General features: G+C 43.1%; 2 protein-coding genes across 2 annotated transcripts; one reads left to right on the top strand and one right to left on the bottom strand.

The window, feature by feature from the left end:
- The first annotated feature begins 743 nt into the window (after window positions 1-743).
- Window positions 744-3,682, top strand: LOC311111475 (uncharacterized protein). Its single transcript, XM_084154210.1, has 6 exons — window positions 744-977; window positions 1,369-1,546; window positions 1,654-1,793; window positions 2,217-2,486; window positions 2,625-2,703; window positions 2,952-3,682. The coding sequence occupies exons 1-6, from the start codon at window positions 893-895 to the stop codon at window positions 3,184-3,186; spliced, it is 987 nt and encodes a 328-aa protein (XP_084010336.1). The 5' UTR covers window positions 744-892; the 3' UTR covers window positions 3,187-3,682.
- A 1,585-nt stretch (window positions 3,683-5,267) lies between these two features.
- Window positions 5,268-25,021, bottom strand: LOC311111307 (AMP deaminase 3-like; the record flags this gene model as incomplete). Its single annotated transcript, XM_084154028.1, is given in 16 exon segments — window positions 5,268-5,447; window positions 5,836-5,946; window positions 6,047-6,220; window positions 6,774-6,894; window positions 7,583-7,746; window positions 7,834-7,960; window positions 8,107-8,270; window positions 8,470-8,601; window positions 11,021-11,215; window positions 11,361-11,490; window positions 11,572-11,791; window positions 12,146-12,311; window positions 20,290-20,476; window positions 20,577-20,799; window positions 24,906-24,987; window positions 24,989-25,021. Coding segments are annotated over 16 exon segments (2,409 nt in total).
- Between the last annotated feature and the right edge of the window lie 250 nt (window positions 25,022-25,271).

Here is a 25,271-nt window from a genome sequence, read left to right as displayed (position 1 = left end):
GGGTGAGGTGTTTTGCTGGAAGTTGGATTTCGCTGTGTGTCAGAGTCACATCAGAGGATGCCAGGGATCATGAGCTTGTTAATGACAAGCAATGGGCAGAGGGAGGAAATCATTGTGTGAGGTGCCAAAGCCAATAGAAATAAACAATTTGCCCAACATCTATCTGTGCCAAACATTCCTCCTGGACTCTCTCGAAAGAATAACAATTAAGGAGTAGCTTGTTTGATTTATGCTTATTCTGTATTCATACGTTTTTTAGGCAGACTCCCAATTTCACGTGCCTATCTATTAAAACAAATTATCATTAGAGCCTTTGGTTTTCCTCAGGTTCAATGTTTTAATGTTAGTTGTTTTAATAGAAGGGATCCTTGAGGTCAGATCAGAAATGATCCTCTAAGAAATGTTTTCTTGAAGTTGGTAAAGGAGTCTTGAAGATCGGTTTGGATGCAATCCTCCATTTGTCTTTCAAAGCATAATGTGTTATTACACATTATGAGTAAGAGCTGTTGATCTTATTCTCTGTTAATTAACCTCTTAAAAAATATTACCACTACTTCAGCAGTTTATCCCACACTTCCGAACCTTCTGCACCATGTTATGTTAACGTCTTGGTACGTTTATCTTCTTCTTGGACCTGGTTGGTTCCTAAAGTGCTCATACTGAATGGCCTGTACAATGTACTTCCTGCTTCCGCTTCCTGATGGTTCCGTGGCCTTGTCACCACCTCGTCTGACTGGTCATTTATACAACAGCCTTGTACACTCCATGAACCCACCCTTCTGATCTGAAGAGAATCACCTCTCACTAACCCCTTCATTTGGCTCACAGACACACAGTGGAACACTTGTCATCCTAGTAGCTCCCAGTCCTGTGTCTCTGACCATTAGTAACCATGATGCAGGTTTGGATCCTCTCACTACTGCTGCCTCTCACACTAGCATTCTCTGGTCTACATGTTGATCCTAGCAAAATTCATGGTAAGATTGTTTTATTTTTTGGATTATATTGTGTGTGCGCCTCAAAGTTAAAAAATGTTACCTTCTTTCACTAATCGAAATCCGTTCTCAAATATGCATTGTGCTTTTGGATAATTATTTTGAAGTGATTTTGTTTTGTTCATTAATAATTACTGATGAACATTGATATAAAAATACATTAAGTAATACCAGGCATACAAATGCATTAAGTGATAATTGTTCACTAATTGATCTAAAAGAAAAAACAAATGAGTTTAACATATTCCGACTTATTATTGGATTTTCAAATAGATAATCTTGACTAATTAGAAACAAGAACAGTGAAATATGAATCATGTTTTAAAACCAGCAAACATGCACAGAAACGTATCTTCAATTCCCCTTTCACCAGCTTTCCCAGATAGCCAAATCGCTGGGGTGTTTCTGGTCAGCTACACAAATGCCCTCAACCAGTTGACCTATGCCTTCAATGCCTCTGAGGCAAGGGAGGTGTGCTGGTCTCTGGGTGTAACCATGGCCTCCAATTCCCAGGTTGAAGAGGCTCAGAGACTGGGCTTGGAAACATGCAGGTAAAATGGCATTTGGATTAGATTTTTCTTTGTATGCTAGTGATCCTTTTAATAATAGATAACCTCTGGGAATTAATTCATCCATTTCAAATCGTCTGTATCTCCAGGTTTGGGTGGATTGATGAACATTTTGCAGTGATCCCTCGTATTGAGGCCAGTAAAACCTGTGGTCAAAACCAGACCGGTGTCATCAAATGGAGAGCCTCTGTCACCAAACTTTTTGATGTGTTCTGTTTCGTTGCTTCAGGTACAGTTAAGGATTTTAAAAAATCTTAATCTCAATGCAGTCAATGGATCAAAGGTAAAGTAGAGAAATGGTATGGTATGGTGATTCATGGATACGTAGGCTAATTGCTCTGTGCCTTTCTGTTGACCCTAAACTCGGAGGCATTTGGGATTTTTCCAGAAAGTCCAATCACATACTTTCATTTCCTTTTGTGAGACTAACAATTTTATGAACGTGAGAGGAAAAGGGAACATTTGAGCGTGAAAAACATCCTACATTAACTTCCTGAACTGTCCCTGGGGTGGTGTGACCAAGTTTTAGGAATTGAGTGAAATGAAAATATTTAGCAAACAGCCACTGTGATGTCAATGCTGGATATCAAGTTATTAATTTAATTGAATGTGAATACATTTTCTAATTTATACTTTTATTTACTTACTACAGTGAGACAATTGGAGGATACCACAACTGATATCCCTTTGACCACACAGGAGCAACAGGAGGGACCACATCCTTCTCCTTCAGGAGCGGCCTCATTCCCCTCTACCTCCCTCTCTCCAGTCATCACTCATCTTGTCCGCTCCACACAGTCTGCCCGGCCCACCTCTCAGTCTCGTTCTTCCCTTCTCTCTCTCAGTATTTTTTCTGACAACCCAGAGGAGGTAGAGGTAGAACTACCCCAGTCCATGAGCAGTGCAAATTCTTCAATCGGAGGTTTGAGACATTTAACTACCAGCATTGCTGTTGTCCATCAAACCACTCTGTTCTGTCATCATTACCATTGGGAGTGAAAGTGACAAGGCCTATTTTGTATGAGTAATCTCTTCCCTCTCCTGTGCTCTGTTGTTTTAGCGGTGTCAAAAGCATTAGTTATCACCTCGACCTTTGTTCTCCTTCTAACTGCAATGGCCATTCTCTGGTACTTTAGAACGTAAGTGTTTAAAAAAACAACAACATGTTTGTAAAAGTGAAAAAACAAGATATGTAAGATTCCTTGACTTGAAAGCCATTATTTAGATCAAGGTAATTCATTAATCACAATTACTATAACATATACATGTTGACATGATCATGCAAACATTTTATTTGTATCAGAGGAACGTTTGGGATATAATTTAACGCTGTATTAACTGGCGTTCAGCCTGGAAGTCACATTTCATTTTTCTTCTCTTTACAAAGGAACAATGGGCTGAAGACTATTCTCCCCTGCTGGGATGTGGAGCAGCAGAAAGAGTACATTGAGACAGAGGAGTGTGCAGCACACACCTGTATGAAGGACACAAAGGAAGCCCAGACTGAGGCTGAAGCTAAGGCTGAACCTGAGGAGGATGTGTGCAAAGAGACAGCCAATGACGTCAGTGTGAACATCAGTGATGAGACCAACACAGATTCAGCATTAGAGACAGAACCTTGATGCTTTAGATTCTGTAAGACCAAAGATAAGATCTGACTGTATTTTAAAAGTAATGTTCCTTTTTTAAAGTTATGTTCCTGCTTATGGAAGTTATGTTGTTTAGTAGTTTGTACAAAGTGTGCATTGATGTTATTCAAATGCATTTATTTATAGCATGGGAGGTCTTTCCAATTTTGATTTAAAAAGTTACTTTATGTCTCGTTTTTTGTTGTTCATATTCGAAATAGATTGTTCTAGAGATCGTCCTATATTTTAGCCACTAGATGGCGATGTCATCAAGGCAATTATTGTTGCAATGTGGATGAGTTGGGGCTAGGACTAGTATTGTGGCTGAAATGAAAATGGGTTCATATTTTCTGCTATACAGATCATTGATTTGACGACTTCAGATAGAGTTAATCAATATTCCAGGGCCACTGCTTACTACTGCATGTTAAATAATGTTTTTAACCTAATGCCAATCTTGAACTGATGCAATAAATTCAAACATTTTGTATCCCTGCCTTGCAGTTACTTCTTAGCCTTTTTTTGGAAATGTAGTAGGCTACTGCCATGAGATTTGGGTTAGTGCTTAATAATATTAATGTTCTAATAAACAATCTATTCCATCATCTCACAGTTTTAAATTGCTGCAATAATAAATAAATAAATAAATAATCCATGTTAAACATCTTTATTGATAACAAAAGTAACAATTAAAAACAGGTTATTTTATAGCATTCTGTCAACCATTAACGAGCAAGAGGTGAGATAGAGCAGTATAACATCTTTGGACAGTAGAGATAAAATATGTGCCTCTTGTATCTCAGTGCAACTAGAAGAGAAGACATGCTTTCACATTTTTCTCTCTTCTCCAAACTCTCACAATTCAATTGACTCAATGTTGCTTTCCAAAGTTATAGATACAGTACATTCAAATTAAATATTGCATACTCTGACCAATAGAAATGCCTCTGTTTTCATTCAAATTCAAACAAAACATTCACACAAATATTTCAAGCAAATATCATACAGTGCATACAAGTACAATGTATTTTACCTACAGTGTCCATAACTGACTTCAGTGTCCTCCTTGGAACCTTCTGCATGACATCCTCTAAAAACAAGCACACATGGAAAGGGACAGTGGAAATGTACCAGCCTTCATTCATCACAGCTACAGCAGTGTTCCAGATCCAGAGATAAACACTGTTAGGTTCTGTCAACAGCTGGGACCGCCCATCACCAGTGTTGGACATGTAAATAGAAGTGGCCAGTGCTTTTTCTCCCAGACATTGCACTTGAAACCCAAATATTTTGTAACATTACTGAACTGTGAATAAGTGCTCTGCAGAGTGAGCCATCCTTAGTGCAGATGTTGTTGCTGCACTGCAGAAGGAAACCCTTGTGTCAGGTAGCAAACCTGACATCAGTACTGTGGACATACATCATTTAGACACTAAGATGTAGTTGGCTCCTACTACAAACTATTTTTATACTGTTAAAGACATGCTCCGGAACTTTGGCGACCACTAAGTATTTTTTAAACCTCCCGCTTTGGATGTGTCAAAGTGTAATTCATACATGCATAATCTATTAGCAGAATTATTGTCTTACCTCAATTATCCATGAAATCCCTTGTTTGAAAGCAAGTGTTTTTCTGGAAGCTGTGCTATGCCATTTCCCCTACATATACCTCCACGTGGGCCAGCCCCTTAGGATTTGAGTTCAACCAATGAGCTTCAGTCCCTCGCCATATGAGTGACAGCTATCAAGATGCACATGATGCACCCACAGCAGAGTGAGAGAGCGAGCAATGACATGGTGCACATATCTGCACATACAGTATGTGACGTAGTACACCGTTTTTTGAGACCACTTTTGGCTCTTGAGCACTACTTTCAGAACTACTTGCAAAAAGTATACAAAAGTACTGGAGAATCCCTTTAAATGCAATGGCACCCCATGTTATCTGCTGTCACTGTAGCCTACATGCAGCCAGAGAAACAAGAGACACACTTATCCATTCAAACCCTTGGGTTTTTACTCCCATGAATGCAAGAGATATCGTTGTCTCATGTTGTTGTCCCATGTTGTTGTGGTCACTCAGGTTGTGTGCCAATGGCCTCTTCAGTCTTCACTGCATCTACTAGGAAGCTGAGCTCATTGCACAGGGTCTCGTGGCGGTAGGCCATGCGGATCTGAGCCACATTGGTCCGCCGAATGTCGTTCCCCTCAGGTCCATCCTTCAAGTAGTTGGCCCCAATAAAGTGCTTCTTCTCCTGCACAAAATGAGTCATACAGTATTACCAGAGATTGTATATCATGTAAGCTCCTTAGGTATAACCACTCCATTAGATGGGGGACAGGGGAAGGATATTTTATTGTTATTTTGCATTCTTGCTATTATACAGTCTTATAAAAAGATGTGCTCTCTAGAACCTAAAAGGGTTCATTGACTGTCCCCATAGGAGAACCCCTTGAAGTACCCTTTTTGGTTCCTGGTAGAACACTTTTGGGTTTCTTGTAGAATCCTTTCCACAGAGGGTTTCTACCTGGAACCAAAAAGGGTTCTACCTGGAACAAAAAGGGTTCTCCTGTTGGGACAGCGAATAACCTTTTTGTAACCCTTTTTTCTAAGAGTGTAGATATCAGTGCCCAGGGCTCTACCTGGTGAGACAGGCCGCTCTGCAGCACACTGTTCCTGGCAATCTCACACACATCACAGGTGCTGAGCTTCCACAGCTGGGCCGCGATGGCATACTCCTCCATCAGTGCCTCCTACAGACAGGACACACAGTCATCAAATACTGTCCTACAATAGAGCTATGGAACATTCACCTGGAGCTGATTTGAGCTACTATTTTCTTCAACAGTTTACCTTGGTGTAGTGGAACTGCATAGGATCATCTGTTGATAGGGACACACACAGCCCCTTGTGTAGGAACTCCCTGAGCGGGTTTTTGGAATATTCCAGGAACAAGCTGTTATTGCTCAGAGGAGACATGGCAATGGGCACCTGGGCCAGGTAGTACAGGTACTGTAGGACAGGGCTCTGTGGCAGAGCGAGACAGACACACTCAGTATATACACACAGACTCACACATACCCCGCTGTCACCTGCTCAGCATACAGGGTCTCTGCTTACTGTTCAGCAGACATGGTGGACATTAAAATGTGTCAAACGTTGATAGCCCTGTGGCTGGCTCTGTTATTTTCAGTGGCTGTATTTGCATGGAGCAGGCCTGGTAGACAGGGCCTTTCTTTGTCTGTGTGCTGGTTAGGCCCACAGATAGACAGGAAAATGAAGCAAACAGGGAGGCCTGAAGGGCTGAACACTGTTACTGTATTGCAATGACTTGCATTTATACAGCGTGCTTTCATGTGAGAATATTAGATAGCTTTGCATTTCTTTAGGCTTATCTAATGACATCCACTATTCATGTGAGTAGCAGCTACTGTATCACACATGGGAGATCAGCATGAGTGTGCTCCATTCAAACATGCTGGGGAGTTGAGGAATTATATTAGTCCATTGATGGCAAATAAATGTGTGTACGCTGGAGTGTGTTGAGGACAGATGATGCAGTGTTCAGTATAGTAGTAACCTTCTTGAGGTTGAGGCCGTGGGAGATGTTGTCAGCGGTGAGGAAAGCAGAGACCAGGTGGGTGATGGATCCAGCCTCCCCACAGTGTGGACGGAACTGGAAGGTGCTCAAGCCTCGCTCTCTGGAAGAGACCCAGGGAAATGTTCAGTGGTCATATTCACACACACACACACACACACACACACACACACACACACACACACACACACACACACACACACACACACACACACACACACACAAAGAGCTACACAAGTGTATTATGTAGGCCTACAGTATCATATTCAGTGACCTTGGAGGAGCTCCTTGACCATATGTGCCAGTAATTCAAGTCTGTCAGAGACTAATTTTATTCCTTTGTATTATAATAGGGAATGTATTTATAGATGCCTGGATGAATTACACTGTGTAGTAATGTAGCATGCCTGCAATCAGATGCCTGTTCTGCTCCCCTTGGTTGTCCTCAGGACATTCTGAAGTGCCTTACTGTAGATTCAATTAATAATAGCAACATCCTCCACATACAACACTCGTTCTGCCTGTCACATTCTGTTAAAGGTCCCCAAAACACACACATCCCTGGGTCGCTCCTCTTTTCAGTTCGCTGCAGCTAGCGACTGGAATGAGCTACAAAAAACACTCAAACTGGACAGTTTTGTAAAAAAAAGACAATGGGTGTAACACCTAAACATGCCCTCAGCAGCATCAGTAGAAGGACAGTTGGTACTCTATGTTTCTCTTGAATGAGATGTAATGGTTTGGATCCATTACCAGAGGCCTGAGAAGGGCAGATAGCAATAGGCACTTACTTCCTCAGATTGTTGAGCACCATGATGTTGGCATACATGTGGAAGAGGTAGTAGCTATAGGGAGGGTTTTCATCTTCTGTCCACTGCTCAGGCTTGGGGCTCTTGTAGGAGAACATGTGGTCACTGTGCTTGGACTCATCATCCACACTGTCAAAGCCTGTCACCTGCACAGGAAGAATAGGGGTTCAACAGTGAATGGTTGACACTATCAGGATAGTTTTTGCAGGAAAATCAAAATGAATTCCACTCACATATTTGAGAAATACATGTAGCTCTTTATGCTTCTGTGGATTGATTGTAGCCTCAAACAGAGGAAGGAATATGTTCTCCAACATCTTGGCAAAGTTAGTGATCAACTTTTTTGACTTGAAAATATCACTGAAAGAAGTGAAACATTTTTCAGCATGACAAACATCTCATAAAAAGAGTACTATCTTTCATATCAGCCATGTTACATACTTTCTCCAGTTGAAAGTTAAATGTAACTCTTTGCCTTCAGCTCTCACTCAGGCAGCAGCACTCACTAGATCCTGGGCACTTGGATGATCCACTGCATGTTGGTAGAATGCACTTTGTGCTGGATGAACCACTTGGAGAGGCTGTCCCATTCGTCTGCAGAGCGTCCGTAGATGGACAGACGAGGCTCAGCATGCTGGTACTTACTCTCCTCTAGGTCATGGGACACTTCCTGTCAAGGGCAAGACGTGGTAGAAAAATAAAATAAATGTGAAGTGCTGTGTCTCTGTCACTTCCCATCCATCAGAGTAACACATCTGCAAATGTGTTGCTGCACATGTTGTTGTTGCAAAATAACAATAGCTTATGCAACATAACATGTGTTGTCAATTTGAGAGAAGCAGGATATTTTCTGTGTGAGTGAACTATACCTTGATAATGCGTGCAAAGTACTCTCCATGTATGAGGTTGTCTGTTTTCAGGTAGATTTCTCTGAGTTCACTGGCCCCCACTGGGTTGTACTTGGAGTTGAACTTATCGAACCGGTGAAAGGTTTGTCTGCCCTGTGGGGTGGGACACACGCACAGATCTAATATTAGCTTATGGATGGTGCTAACAGATCTCCGAAAACAGACACGTGTCTCTAGCTATAGATATAACTGAACAACTGTGGTTACATAATAAATATGTGTTTTAGGGTATAACAGCTGTTCCTGTACAGTATGGATGATATACCCTTACAAACAAATATATAACATTTGCATTTTCTGTTTTCACATGTTGAACTTACATTTCACGTGAAACCATATTTTCACATGTATTCAATTAAGAGTTCACATGTTAACACCACCTAACATGTGAGGAGAATAACATGTTTTCACCTCACATGTGAATTGCGGTTTCACATGTGAAATTTGCAGTTTCACATGTTAAAAACTTTTAAATGTGAAAATCGGATATGCAGTTTCACATATGAAAAACATTCACATGTGGGAATGCAAGTCAAAGAAAACTCCACATGTGAAATTCTCACTTTCACATGTGGAATTGCAAGTTCACATGTGGGGTTGAAATAATGTTATTCTCTTCACATGTGAAAAGATGGTGTTAACATGTTGCAGTAGCAATGTTTCCACCGGTGGAATTAGGGTGACTGCATCAAAAAATCCTAAATGCGGTAGGATTATGCGGGACATCCGCCTTTTGCCCTCAGAACAGCCTCAATTCGTCAGGGCATGAACTCTACAAGGTTTCGAAAGCATTCCACAGGGATGCTGGGCCATGTTGACTCCAATGCCTCCCACAGTTGGCTGGATGTCCTTTGGGTGGTTGACCAGTATTGATACAAACGGGAAACTGTTGAGTGTGAAAAACCCAGCAGCGTTGCAGTTCTTGACACAAACCAGTGCGCCTGGCACCTACAACCATACCCCGTTCAAAGACACTTCAATATTGTGTCTTGCTCATTCACCCTCTGAATAGCACATATACAAATATATGTCTCAATTATCTCAAGGCTTAAAAATCCTTCTTTAACCTGTCTCCTCCCTTTCATCTACACTGATTGAAGTGGATTTAACAAGTGACATCAATAAGGGATCATAGCTTTCACCTGGATTCATCTTGTCAGTCTATGTCATGGAAAGAGTAGGTGTCCTTAATGTTTTGTACACTCAGTGTAGTTCTGCTGTATGAAAGTCACTGCCTGTTATTAAAGGGACAATCCTTAGTGACTACATCCATTTTTGGACTTATAAATTAATGATATGTACCAACTGATTCTTGAAGAATATCAAGCATTTTGGCTCAAATTTCTGCCCTGCTAGAGCTGCCCTGGTCAACTGTAAGTGCTGTTACTGTGAAGTGGAAACGTCTAGGAGCAACAACGGCACAGCCGCGAAAAGGTAGGCCACACAAGTTCACAGAACGGGACCACCGAGTGCTGAAGCGCGTAGCGTGTAAAAATTGTCTGTCCTCGGTTGCAACACTCCCAAGTTCGTCTGTCCTCGGTTGCAACTACCGAGTTCCAAACTGCCCCTGGAAGCAACGTCAGCACAAGAACTGTTCGTCGGGAGCTTCATGAAATGGGTTTCCATGGCCGAGCAGCCGCACTCAAGCCTAAGATCACCATGCTCAATGCCAAGCGTCGGCTGGAGTGGTGTAAAGCGCGCCGCCATTGGACTCTGGAGCAGTGGAAACGGGTTCTCTGGAATGATGAATCGCGCTTCACCATCTGGCAGTCCGAAAGACGAATCTGGGTTTGGGGAAGGCATGACAATGCCCCAGTGCACAAAGCGATGTCCATACAGAAATGGTTTGTCGAGATCGGTGTAGAAGAACTTGACTGGCCTGCACAGAGCCCTGACCTCAACCCCATCGAACACCTTTGGGATGAATTGTAACGCCGACTGCGAGCCAGGCCTAATCGCCCAACATCAGTGCCCGACCTCACTAATGCTCTTGTGGTTGAATGGAAGCAAGTCCCCGCAGCAATGTTCCAACATCTAATGGAAAGCCTTCCCAGAAGAGTGGATGCTGTTATAGCAGCAAAGGGGGGACCAACCCAATATTAATGCCCATGATTTTGGAATGAGATGTTAGACGAGCAGGTGTTCACATACTTTTGGTCATGTAATGTATCATAGATGGTCAGTCCTTGCATCCGTAGCGTAGTGTAGGGATTTGAGAGTGGTTGCATTTCTCCAGCCCCATCCCTTAGCTTTTTACTGAAACTGTGGTGGGGAGAACACTTAGTTAATGTTTCAATAAAGGATTGCCACTTTAAACACCTAATAGAATAATAGTGTTATGAAATGTGGAAAATAAATGTGTGTTGTTTTTTTTAACACATGGAAAATTAACATGTGAAACTTCACACGTGTCCGAAAACCACGTTTTTTTCACATTATTTCTTCATGTGGTTTTTTTGTAAGGGTATTGCATGATGGCAGGAGAGATAGATAGAGAGTGGGAGGGTCTTACAGCATGTACATCCAGGGAGTCCACAGTGAGGTCATAGGGGTCCATGTTGAGGTGTTGAAACACCTCTCTGAGGGTCAGCTTCCGCCCGCCCTTCTCCAGCACCACACGGTCTGCCTCCATCTTGTAGGCGGTCTGGATGAAGTTTAGAAGGTGCTTCTGGGACATGCAGGCGGCTGCATGGATGTGTGTGTCCACCTGGGAAAAGAGATATCACAGTTTGGAATGTGGCTTTTTATCACAAAGCCTCTGGGAAAGTAGCCAAATCAGGTTTAGTCTAAATAGTGGACTTTCACGTTTTACATTACAAATGTAGCTTTTACATTCAAGTGTTGGAACTTGCCTTTCTGACATTGTAAAAGTCTCTGTGCGGAACACCCTTCAGTTCCTTTAGCTCAGCCATCTCATTGAGCATTTCATGCAGGTAGAATTTTGAGGCCAGGAAATTCAGGCGTCTGTGACAATAGGTCTTCCTGTAAAGCACATTAGTTATGCAGAGACAAAAATAAAGCTCCTTTACACTGTGGTGAGGTCAGGAAGTGGTGGTCACTCACGTGGGTCCATCAACGATCATGGCCAGAACATGGCTGAGGTCTATGGCGAAGGTCTCCAGGTCAGGGTAGGGCAGGCTGCGGGGACTGTTCTGACTTAGAGCCTCTGCATTCTCATACACATACACTATGCCATCTTTCATCTGCAGCTCATAGCTCAGGTTGTCTGGGATATTCTCCATGCTGTAAGGGTCCTCCCCCTCCCTGGGGCAAGGGCAGACATCTGTGGGGAGACCAGTATGATTGAAATAGACCCTAATATGCCCTAATACAATGGACTCCACTTATACAGGAAGTTAGGAACACATTATGTACATACAATTAATTTATGGGCACTAATCGAGTATACACTGAGTGTACAAAACATTATGAACACCTGCTCTCTCCATGACATAGACTGACCAGGTGAATCCAGCTGAAAGCTATGATTCCTTATTGATGTCACTTGTTAAATCCACTTCAATCAGTGTAGATGAAAGGGAGGGGATAGGTTAAAGTAGGATTTTTAAGCCTTGAGATGTATGTGTGCCTCAATATGAGGAAAGTGTTCTTAATGTTTTGTACACTCAGTGTATACCTGGTAGAACCTCGTCCTCTTCCTTCCACCTCTGGTTCTCAGCGCTACGGAGGAACTGGGCAACAGTCCGGGGAAAGCGATGGTAGGCCAGTCTGGAGTACTTCTCCCTAATGAACAGGGCTTTCATCAGGGTTTTGGCTGCCTGTTCATAGTCTTCCACTGTGATCTGGGGAGAGGAGAGCGCTGTCATTACGGCATCCCGAGTGGCGCAGCAGTCCAAGGCACTGCATCTCAGTGCTAGAGGCGTCACTACAGACCCTGGTTCGATCCCGGGCTGTATCACAACCGGCCGTGATCGGGAGTCCCATGGGGCGGCGCACAATTGACACAGTGTCGTCCGGGTTAGGGGTAGGGTTTGGTCGGGGTAGGCCATCATTGTAAATAAGAAATTGTTCTTAACTGACCTGCCTAGTTAAATAAAGGTTAAATTACTGGTCTTACCACATGGCTTTCCATTTCATCCTGTGGACTCTGCCACACAAGATCATTCCTAACCACCTGGGAATGTATTTTTTATTTTATTTTTTAGTGGGTGGATCAGCTTTAATATTGCAAATAGATTGTGGCTTGTATCATTGTAATTGTCTGGATCATTTCCAATCCCCCATATATATTTTTTAAATAAATACACTGCTCAAAAAAATAAAGGGAACACTAAAATAACACATCCTAGATCTGAATGAATGAAATAATCTTATTAAATACTTTTTTCTTTACATAGTTGAATGTGCTGACAACAAAATCACACAAAAATTATCAATGGAAATCAAATGTATCAACCCATGGAGGTCTGGATTTGGAGTCACCCTCAAAATTAAAGTGGAAAACCACACTACAGGCTGATCCAACTTTGATGTAATGTCCTTAAAACAAGTCAAAATGAGGCTCAGTAGTGTGTGTGGCCTCCACGTGCCTGTATGACCTCCCTACAACGCCTGGGCATGCTCCTGATGAGGTGGCGGATGGTCTCCTGAGGGATCTCCTCCCAGACCTGGACTAAAGCATCCGCCAACTCCTGGACAGTCTGTGGTGCAACGTGGCGTTGGTGGATGGAGCGAGACATGATGTCCCAGATGTGCTCAATTGGATTCATGTCTGGGGAACGGGCGGGCCAGTCCATAGCATCAATGCCTTCCTCTTGCAGGAACTGCTGACACACTCCAGCCACATGAGGTCTAGCATTGTCTTGCATTAGGAGGAACCCAGGGCCAACCGCACCAGCATATGGTCTCACAAGGGGTCTGAGGATCTCATCTCGGTACCTAATGGCAGTCAGGCTACCTCTGGCGAGCACATGGAGGGCTGTGCAGCCCCCCAAAGAAATGCCACCCCACACCATGACTGACCCACCGCCAAACCGGTCATGCTGGAGGATGTTGCAGGCAGCAGAACGTTGTCCATGGCGTCTCCAGACTCTGTCAGGTCTGTCAAATGTGCTCAGTGTGAACCTGCTTTCATCTGTGAAGAGCATAGGGCGCCAGTGGCGAATTTGCCAATCTTGGTGTTCTCTGGCAAATGCCAAACGTCCTGCACGGTGTTGGGCTGTAAGCACAACCCCCACCTGTGGACGTCGGGCCCTCATACCACCCTCATGGAGTCTGTTTCTGACCGTTTGAGCAGACACATGCACATTTGTGGCCTGCTGGAGGTCATTTTGCAGGGCTCTGGCAGTGCTCCTCCTGCTCCTCCTTTCACAAAGGCGGAGGTAGCAGTCCTGCTGCTGGGTTGTTGCCCTCCTACGGCCTCCTCCACATCTCCTGATGTACTGGCCTGTCTCCTGGTAGCGCCTCCATGCTCTGGACACTACGCTGACAGACACAGCAAACCATCTTGCCACAGCTCGCATTGATGTGCCATCCTGGATGAGCTGCACTACCTGAGCCACTTGTGTGGGTTGTAGACTCCGTCTCATGCTACCACTAGAGTGAAAGCACCGCCAGCATTCAAAAGTGACCAAAACATCAGCCAGGAAGCATAGGAACTGAGAAGTGGTCTGTGGTCACCACCTGCAAAACCAGTCCTTTATTGGGGGTGTCTTGCTAATTGCCTATAATTTCCACCTGTTGTCTATTCCATTTGCACAACAGCATGTTACATTTATTGTCAATCAGTGTTGCTTCCTAAGTGGACAGTTTGATTTCCCAGAAGTGTGATTGACTTGGAGTTACATTGTGTTGTTTAAGTGTTCCCTTTGTTTTTTTGAGCAGTGTATATATATTATTATATACAGTACCAGTCAAAAGTTTGGACACACCTACTCATTCAAGGGGTTTTCTTTATTTTTTACTATTTTCTACATTGTAGAATAATAGCGAAGACATCAAAACTATGAAATAACACATGTGGAATCGTGTCGTAACCAAAAAAGTGTTAAACAAACAAAATATATTTGAGATTTGAGATTCTTCAAAGTAGCCACCATTTGCCTTGATGACAGCTTTGCACACTCTTGGCATTCTCTCAACCAGCTTCATGAGGAATGCTTTTCCAACAGTCTTGAAGGAGTTCCTACATATGCTGAGCACTTGTTGGCTGCTTTTCCTTCACTCTGCGGTCCAACTCATCCCAAACCATCTCAATTGGGTTGAGGTCGGGTGATTGTGGAGGCCAGGTCATCTGATGCAGCACTCCATCACTCTCCTTCTTGGTCAAATAGCCCTTACACAGCCTGTTGGGTCATTGTCCTGTTGAAAAACAAATGATAGTCCCACTAAGCGCAAACCAGATGGGATGGTGTATTGCTGCAGAATGCTGTGGTAGCCATGCTGGTTAAGTGTGCCTTGAATTCTAAATAAATCACTGACAGTGTCACCAGCAAAGCACCCCCACACCCTCACACCTCCTCCTCCATGCTTCACGGTGGGAACTACATATGCAGAGATCATCTGTAAACCTACTCAGCGTCTCAGAAAGACATGGCGGTTGGATCCAAAAATCTCAAATTTGGACTCATCAGACCAAAGGATAGATTTCCACAGGTCTAATGTCCATTGGTCGTGTTTCTTGGCCCAATCAAGTCTCTTCTTATTATTGGTGTCCTTTAGTAGTGGTTTCTTTGCAGCAATTCGACCATGAAGGCCTGATTCACGCGGTCTCCTCTGAACAGTTGATGTTGAGATGTGTCTGTTACTTGAACTCTGTGAAGCATTTATTTGTGCTGCAATCTGAGATGCAGTTAACTCTAATGAACTTATCCTCTGCAGCAGAGGTACAGTGGGGGAAAAAAGTATTTAGTCAGCCACCAATTGTGCAAGTTCTCCCACTTAAAAAGATGAGAGAGGCCTGTAATTTTCATCATAGGTACACGTCAACTATGACAGACAAAATGAGGGAAAAAAATCCAGAAAATCACATTGTAGGATTTTTTATGAATTTATTTGCAAATTATGGTGGAAAATAAGTATTTGGTCAATAACAAAAGTTTCTCAATACTTTGTTATATACCCTTTGTTGGCAATGACACAGGTCAAACGTTTTCTGTAAGTCTTCACAAGGTTTTCACACGCTGTTGCTGGTATTTTGGCCCATTCCTCCATGCAGATCTCCTCTAGAGCAGTGATGTTTTGGGGCTGTCGCTGGGCAACACAGACTTTCAACTCCCTCCAAAGATTTTCTATGGGGTTGAGATCTGGAGACTGGCTAGGCCACTCCAGGACCTTGAAATGCTTCTTACGAAGCCACTCCTTCGTTGCCCGGGTGGTGTGTTTGGGATCATTGTCATGCTGAAAGACCCAGCCACGTTTCATCTTCAATGCCCTTACTGATTGAAGGACGTTTTCACTCAAAATCTCACGATACATGGCCCCATTCATTCTTTCCTTTACACGGATCAGTCGTCCTGGTCCCTTTGCAGAAAAACAGCCCCAAAGCATGATGTTTTCACCCCCATGCTTCACAGTAGGTATGGTGTTCTTTGGATGCAACTCAGAATTCTTTGTCCTCCAAACATGACGAGTTGAGTTTTTACCAAAAAGTTCTATTTTGGTTTCATCTGACCATTTGACATTCTCCCAATCTTCTTCTGGATCATCCAAATGTACTCTAGCAAACTTCAGACGGGCCTGGACATGTACTGGCTTAAGCAGGGGGACACGTCTGGCACTGCAGGATATGAGTCCTTGGCGGCGTAGTGTGTTACTGATGGTAGGCTTTGTTACTTTGGTCCCAGCTCTCTGCAGGTCATTCACTAGGTCCCCCCGTGTGGTTTTGGGATTTTTGCTCACCGTTCTTGTGATCATTTTGACCCCACGGGGTGAGATCTTGCGTGGAGCCCCAGATCGAGGGAGATTATCAGTATGTCTTCCATTTCCTAATAATTGCTCCCACAGTTGATTTCTTCAAACCAAGCTGCTTACCTATTGCAGATTCAGTCTTCCCAGCCTGGTGCAGGTCTACAATTTTGTTTCTGGTGTCCTTTGACAGCTCTTTGGTCTTGGCCATATTGGAGTTTGGAGTGTGTCTGTTTGAGGTTGTGGACAGGTGTCTTTTATACTGATAACAAGTTCAAACAGGTGCCATTAATACAGGTAACGAGTGGAGGACAGAGGAGCCTCTTAAAGAAGAAGTTACAGGTCTGTGAGAGCCAGAAATCTTGCTTGTTTGTAGGTGACCAAATACTTATTTTCCACCATAATTTGCAAATAAATTCATAAAAAATCCTACAATGTGATTTTCTGGATTTTTTTTCTCAATTTATCTGTCATAGTTGACGTGTACCTATGATGAAAATTACAGGCCTCTCTCATCTTTATAAGTGGGAGAACTTGAACAATTGGTGGCTGACTAAATACTTTTTTCCCCCACTGTAACTCTGGGTCTTCCTTTCCTGAGAGCCAGTTTCATCATAGCGCTTGATGGTTTTTGCGACTGCACTTGAAGAAACTTTCAAAGTTCTTGAAGTAATGATGGACTGTCATTTCTCTTTGCTTATTTGAGCTGTTCTTGCCATAATATGGACTTAGTCTTTTACCAAGTAGATTTTGATTTGTTTAACACTTTTGAGGTTAATACATAAATCCATATGTGCTATTTCATAGTTTTGATGTCTTCACTATTATTCTACAATGTAGAAAATAGTAAAAATACAGAAAAACCCTGAAATGAGTAGGTGTGTCCAAACTTTTGACTGGTACTGTAAGTATAGCTTTTGTAGGACTGAAGCCTTTAGGGAGAGGTCTAATGCTTTCATTTTGAATAATTTCTGTCTTCCTAATTCATATTTTTTATATAAATAGGCCTGTTTAATTTTGTCTGGCTTGCCATTCCAAATAAAATTGAATATTTTTTGCACATATAATTTAAAAACAAGTCGTTAGATGTAGGCAGGGCCATAAGCAAATAAGTAAACTGAGATATGACTAAAGTGTTAATCAGGGTGATTTTTCCACAAATAGACAGGTATTTTCCTTTCCATGGTAGCAAGATCTTATTTATTTTTGCTAACTTTACATTCAAATGTATTGTAGTGAGATCATTTATTTATTTCGGGATATGAATACCGAGTATGTCCACTTCACTTTCAGACCATTTTATTGGTAAACTACACGGTAATGTCAAAGTTGTATTTTTTTGTGATCCAATACGTAATATAGTACACTTGTCATCATTTGGTTGTAATCCAGAGGTTCGAAAAATTATCTAGATCCTCTATGAGGCTGTGGAGGGATCCAAATTGTGTATTTAAAAGAAAACTTGAATCATCAGCGTACAATGACACCTTTACTTTTAAGCCCTGGATTTCTAGCCCCTTGATATTATTGTTGGATCTGATTTGAACAGCTAACATTTCGATGGCCATAATAAATAGATATGTCGATAGTGGACAACCTTGTTTTACTCCTGTTGACAGTTTAATACTTTCTGAGAAGTAGGCATTATTTACTATTTTACACCTAGGGTTACTATACATAACTTTAACCCGATGTATAAGAGATTCTTAAAAATGGAAATATTCCAGGCATTTATATATACATTTCAGTCGTACTTTATCAGAAGCCTTTCCAAAGTCAGCTATGAATACCAGGACTGGTTTTTCAGATTTTTGCGTCACAACACGGAAGTGTAAGGGGCCTCCAATTTTTTTAATGGATTGGATCTTTATATTTACCACCTGGGTCCTGTTTCAGTAATAGTGAAATCAGACCTTGTTGTTGAGTATCTGATAATCTACCATTTTTATAAGAGTGGTTAAAACATGCTAATAACGGTCCTCTGAGTACATCAAAAAAGGTTTGATATACCTTAACTGGTAGGCCATCCAGCCCTGGGAATACCAAAGTAGCACTTTTATTATTTTAATGTCTTATTTAACTTTTATTTTGACAGGGAGTCATGCTGAGACCAAGGTCTCTTTTACAGATGAGCCCTGTATACTTACAGTGGGGAAAAAAAGTATTTAGTCAGCCACCAATTGTGCAAGTTCTCCCACTTAAAAAGATGAGAGAGGCCTGTAATTTTCATCATAGGTACACGTCAACTATGACAGACAAAATGAGAAAAAAAAATCCAGAAAATCACATTGTAGGATTTTTAATGAATTTATTTGCAAATTATGGTGGAAAATAAGTATTTGGTCAATAACAAAAGTTTCTCAATAATTTGTTATATACCCTTTGTTGGCAATGACACAGGTCAAACGTTTTCTGTAAGTCTTCACAAGGTTTTCACACACTGTTGCTGGTATTTTGGCCCATTCCTCCATGCAGATCTCCTCTAGAGCAGTGATGTTTTGGGGCTGTCGCTGGGCAACACGGACTTTCAACTCCCTCCAAAGATTTTCTATGGGGTTGAGATCTGGAGACTGGCTAGGCCACTCCAGGACCTTGAAATACTTCTTACGAAGCCACTCCTTCGTTGCCCGGGCGGTGTGTTTGGGATCATTGTCATGCTGAAAGACCCAGCCACGTTTCATCTTCAATGCCCTTGCTGATGGAAGGAGTTTTTCACTCAAAATCTCACGATACATGGCCCCATTCATTCTTTCCTTTACACGGATCAGTCATCCTGGTCCCTTTACAGAAAAACAGCCCCAAAGCATGATGTTTCCACCCCCATGCTTCACAGTAGGTATGGTGTTCTTTGGATGCAACTCAGCATTCTTTGTCCTCCAAACATGACGAGTTGAGTTTTTACCAAAAAGTAATATTTTGGTTTCATCTGACCATATGACATTCTCCCAATCCTCTTCTGGATCATCCAAATGCACTCTAGCAAACTTCATATGGGCCTGGACATGTACTGGCTTAAGCAGGGGGACACGTCTTGCACTGCAGGATTTGAGTCCCTGGCGGCGTAGTGTGTTACTGATGGTAGGCTTTGTTACTTTGGTCCCAGCTCTCTGCAGGTCATTCACTAGGTCCCCCCGTGTGGTTCTGGGATTTTTGCTCACCGTTCTTGTGATCATTTTGACCCCACGGGGTGAGATCTTGCGTGGAGCCCCAGATCAAGGGAGATTATCAGTGGTCTTGTATGTCTTCCATTTCCTAATAATTGCTCCCACAGTTGATTTCTTCAAACCAAGCTGCTTACCTATTGCAGATTCAGTCTTCCCAGCCTGGTGCAGGTCTACAATTTTGTTTCTGGTGTCCTTTGACAGCTCTTTGGTCTTGGCCATAGTGGAGTTTGGAGTGTGACTGTTTGAGGTTGTGGACAGGTGTCTTTTATACTGATAACAAGTTCAAACAGGTGCCATTAATACAGGTAACGAGTGGAGGACAGAGGAGCCTCTTAAAGAAGAAGTTACAGGTCTGTGAAAGCCAGAAATGTTGCTTGTTTGTAGGTGACCAAATACTTATTTTCCACCATAATTTGCAAATAAATTCATAAAAAATCCTACAATGTGATTTTCTGGACATTTTTTTCTCAATTTGTCTGTCATAGTTGACGTGTACCTATGATGAAAACTACAGGCCTCTCTCATCTTTTTAAGTGGGAGAACTTGCACAATTGGTGGCTGACTAAATACATTTTTTCCCCACTGTATCAAATACATCAATACACATCAATATACACATCAATTTTCACACCAATACATGAAAAGCAAAACACAATCATTACTGTCCCATTTCATCGCAACTATTCCAGTATGCAGTGAAATACAGTATGAGTTGTGTATGAACTGTATGCCACCTGCTTGGAGCACTTACGCCAGCGCAGTAGTCTCCACTGATGGTGACCCTCTGGTACTCTGGGCAGTTCTCTGGGAGTGAGGAGCAGGTGGAGGAGGGTGAGAGGAATGGGGTCACCACAGAACGGGCCCACTCTGCAGTCACAGGGATCTGCAGGCCCTGGAAGGACGCTGACTGGGAACGGATCATCTTAAAACTTTTCTTCCTGGAAACCAAACATTCTTATGAATACCGACACTCCAGTACTGAATTGATCAGCTAGTTTAGATTCCATGAGGTCCTGTTTTGTTGAGGGCCAGACTCACCTCTTGGCGCTCTCTTCTGAATGCTGCTCTGCCAGCTCTTTGAGCAGCTCCCTCTCCTTGGCCTGGTGCAGGCCGATGGGACAGTCCTCAGGGACGGTAAACATGGACAGGGCATCCTTAGTGTCCTCCTCCTTCAGCGCTGACGCATACACCTTCTCAGCCAGCAGACGTGTCTCCTCATCCACCTCACTCAGCGTGATCTTAGGGAACTGTCGTGGCATGTCTGTAAAAACACCAGCAATAGTGTAGCAGCCTATATAAACACTGTACAGATATGTATACATGTAGATAGTCATTTTGGAGAGGTTAGATTAGTTTTGTTATTGTAGGAGGTGGAACTGCCACCTAATTCGTCCCCAAAAATTGCTGCCATTTCCAGTGTTTGTATCCACTCAGAACTCAAATCTGCTTTGTCATCACAACACCTCACTGTCATGACATCGCTCCGCAATAAGCATTGCTTTGCATGTTCACCTAGTATTAATGGAGAACTATTAGCACCATGTATTAGCTAATATTAGATCTATTAGCATATATTTGTTTATTTGCTTAGCCCATTCTTTCTGTCTCCAGATATCAAATAACGTAGTTCAGAGTGTAAGTTACCTCGAGGCAAGGCAAAACAACCACCATGACAGATTGACAAATTGTGCTGCGCTTGTACTGCAATCTCCTTTTGAAATGACTCCGGTAAGCAGATCCTTGAGCACTTGTGACCGACATAAATACTGACAACTGGTCACGTTTCATCCAACATGCTAACCGTATTTGCCTCTGAGACAATATGCTATTTTCACTTATGACCTTTAGGGTCAATGCCAGGACCCATAATATCCTCCCTGAGGACAACATAGAGAGGGTAGAGAATGGCATCAGGTTAGTGTTTCGCTAACTCAGAGACTGCTGAGTGAATTGTACTGTCAGATGTCATCTTATTAATGAAGTTTTAATTCCCATTCTCTTCGTATTCTGAAGACCAGAGTATCTGCAGTTGTACACTCAGGCTGCAACAATACTGTTTATACTGTTTCATGAACATGTTTGTTTGTCATGTATCAAGATGAGGCTAGGGACACAAATCTTGAGCTGGCAGACTACATTACAAAATCTGCTGTCTTCAAAATTGAAAACTCAACTTTGGAAATACAGTAGGAATGCCATTTTTATTTGTCTCCAGACACATACCAGCTCTATTCCTTTAAGGTTTATGGTCCTAATCATAATCACCTCTGTAACCATGACAGTAACGGTTGTACTGTAGACTTTATAGCCCTGTGTCTGATTGTCGGTCTCTGGTCCAGTAACCACACTGTTGTCCCATTTAGGGACGTGTCTCCACCCACAGATCAAGTGACTGGACTGCGAGGAGTTTGTTGATACGCACAATGACATGAAACCCAATCCACCGAGGCATCACTGTGGCCATACAGACCTTGCGCCCCTGAGAGAAAGGCCCTAGTGTCATCGGTGACAGAGTAATGTCAAGGCTCCAAGAGGGCTGCCATTCCTGACACAATTCTGTGCCACAAACACCCCACTGCTCACCCTAAGCCACTTCCAAGAACAGCTTTGTGGATCAAACTTGCACCTGTCCACTGCCCACTGCACTGCAGACAGAGAGAGCAGTACATTACAGCAAAGACCACAGGTGAACTCTGAAAGCTGGGACGGTTTCTGTGAAGCAGCAGCAGCATTGATTTATAGATGGGTTCTCATAAATAATATAGCACCACTTCTTCCTCTCAAAGAATTGCAGTGCTGCTTCACTCACACACGCACACACATCCTCTCTCTCTCTCTCTCTCTCTCTCTCTCTCTCTCTCTCTCTCTCTCTCTCTCTCTCTCGCTCTCTCATACTGCTGCCTCAGCATCAATTATACATCATTTTCTCAGTCAGAGACACCAAACAGCCATCAGCATTCCTCCCAGAGTTCTAGCCATCTCATTTCCATCACACGTTATGAACTTTAACACACTCTCTCAAACAGCAACACAATAGTTTCCGAGGCTCTTGCTGCTAGAACAGTATGTAGTGTACCTTAACTCGTTATCATCTACTATGTGCCTTACCTTCCGGTCTGTTCACAGCCATCTCTCTGTGCTGTACAGGCTTCACTGGGAGTCCTGATGATTGGAATCTCAGCTACAACCACGGTGTCTCTGTACAGGCTCTCTGGGTAGAGACTGGCTAACAGGCTGGCTGCCTGACTTTGATGGGCTGGCTGTGATGTGGGTCAGTCCCACTCTGAGCCTGCCGTGGTTCACGACCGTGGTTCTGTTTTCTTTGAGTGTCCTTTATCTATTTTAAGAAGCCAATGGCATCATGTCGACAGAGCCACTAATCCTTGGGATATGTCACAACTGGCTGTCTACAAAGAGAGAGCCCAGAGCCGAGCCACCGGCGCTCCCCCATCCAGCTGGGCTCACACACACACTCACATACAAACACTCCTCACACACTCCTCTCCACCTTTGGGACAGTGATGAGTCACAAGCTGGTAGCCGCAGCCTTCCTATTTAAGGAGCCAGATAGCAAGCTATGCAGCCGTCGCAAGTATTGTAAACATTTCCCAGGCAGCCCTGATTGAGAGGACTGCCGCTGCGCAGCCATGCATCACTGCTTTGCCTCAGAGCCTCGAGAGACCCACTCGCACAAATAATCTCAGCTCTGACCTTGGTTTAGGTGCATGGTGTTAGAAGGAAAAATCCTGCTGTAGTTCTCTGGCATCATGTCAGTCAGCGGATGGGTAATCACCCTCAGTAAAGGATCAAACTAACTCACACTCTAACATCCCCCCATTAGAATAGGTGATGACAAAAAAGTGGTGACGCACAAACCCATGTTTACCCATGCACACACTGTCCTTCATGTTCATGCTCAAAGCTGCCAATTTGAAACCCTATAGGACCCTCTACCCTGATCTGTGTGATTCAGTCCAGGCTGATCCTATCTGCCACTGGCTTCGGCAGGGACACTCACATAGTTTGTAGTGTATGCTGTAAATACATGACATAGGACTCCATTCTCTACCTGGTACTGGTGTTGTTCAGCGTTCCCAGTAGAGCTCCAGAAAGAGAGATGTAGGGCAGATTAAACTCAGTGTTGTCGATAAGGTCCTGTTGTTTCCCCCAATGGACAACTGCTGCGGCTCTGATTACACCCACTTGACTACAACTCACATCCCAGCTGTCTGTCCAACCCCCTCTGCTCAGACACACACACACACACACACACACACACACACACACACACACACACACACACACACACACACACACACACACACACACACACACACACACTCCAACCTGCAGGTCACAATGTTAACAATCTGTGTTTATTTTTACCTGACGTGTTGAGGTTGACTGTCTAATGCCTCACAGCAGAATTATTTATCTTTGGACAGCAACAATGTCATTTAGCTTGCTCTGTATTTCATTCAGAGCTTCATTACATGGAGAAATAATGTTGCTCCGCATTAGAGCTGACTTCCTTTTATTGATCTGCACATCTGGTTTTGGGAGCATTAGATCATTATGACTGAGGGGATTTCTGCTGCAGCTCCATAGAGAGCATTACAGGAGATTAATGTAGGCACAGCCACAGTCCGATCTTAATGGTTCCCAATCTGCACTGATGTACTCATGATAGGGGGATGTGGGGAATGAGAGAGAGAGAGAATGAGAGAGAACTGAGCCAGGATCAGTTGTATGTGTTGTTCTAAGCCTCTGTAAGTTCCAGGAAGCCCCTCTGAGTCTGCAAGTGGCATTTTGATATAATGATGTTGGAACTTGAGCATCTCCTGGATGAGTTGTTTCCTAATGGTCTGGTCATTGTATCCCTGCTATCTTCCTGTCTGTGTTGGATCATTTATTGTAGCACTCCCTGTACCTGAGGAACATTAGGCCAGAGGATCATACCAGTAATTCTCTTGCCTCAGACACAGCTGTCGCACACTGTTTTTATCATGTCCTCACTGGGCTCTCTCAGACACCAGCCTGCTGTCACTGGTGGGGGTATAGTCCTGAATTACTGTACCTTCTGTCAAAGATACCTCTATAAGAGAAGGTCAACTACATCTCTGTCAGTCTGTGTATGAGAAAGACACTTATCAACCTGGCTAAATATATTTTAAGAGAGTACAGTGCAGTATATCAACCTTTATGAGCATTGGTTGGAGTGGTAGTCATTTTATTTATAGGACTGATGTATACATGTATGAGGGTCTACATGCATGAGTGAGAGAGCATAAGAGAGATTGAGTGAATGAATAAGCCTGAGAGAGCGAGAGAAAATGAGAGAGGGGAGGAGGGCGAGAGCAGGCTTACCGTTTCCCAAGCAGGAGCTTGACTGCTGCTTTAGCAGAGGGGTGTCTCCTCTCCTCATCTTCCATACAGTGTTTGGGCCTGGGGGAGAAGAGTGGAAAACAAAACAGTGCAGTCATGCACAAGCGCAATGCAGCTTTGCCCAGAGTGTTCCTCAGACACAGTTGGATGGGCCCTTAATGCATTTACATTAGTCTCATAGTATTGACAGATTGATGCTCATAAACATAAAAGTCATTTATCACGTTGATATGATCTTAGGGAAAGAAACTGGAAAAGATAGCAAGTTGCTGAATCAGTAAGACTATGTAAGAAACACAATGCACGTTCAATATGTAGCATATCACCAACAGATGTCAATGATCCATC

This window comes from Coregonus lavaretus (genome assembly GCF_964263955.1).
Source record: "Coregonus lavaretus genome assembly, chromosome: 37".
Taxonomy (NCBI): Eukaryota; Metazoa; Chordata; class Actinopteri; order Salmoniformes; family Salmonidae; genus Coregonus; species Coregonus lavaretus.
Note: the sequence above shows the minus strand (reverse complement) of the source record. Positions and strands in the feature narration are given on the sequence as shown.

Bases quoted from the DNA above. Each gene is read 5' to 3' on its own strand.
- LOC311111475 (XM_084154210.1), top strand. From the start codon at position 893: ATGATGCAGGTTTGGATCCTCTCACTACTGCTGCCTCTCACACTAGCA. The intron at 978-1,368 runs GTAAGATTGTTT...CCCTTTCACCAG, and splicing joins TGATCCTAGCAAAATTCATG to CTTTCCCAGATAGCCAAATC. The intron at 1,547-1,653 runs GTAAAATGGCAT...CTGTATCTCCAG, and splicing joins CTGGGCTTGGAAACATGCAG to GTTTGGGTGGATTGATGAAC.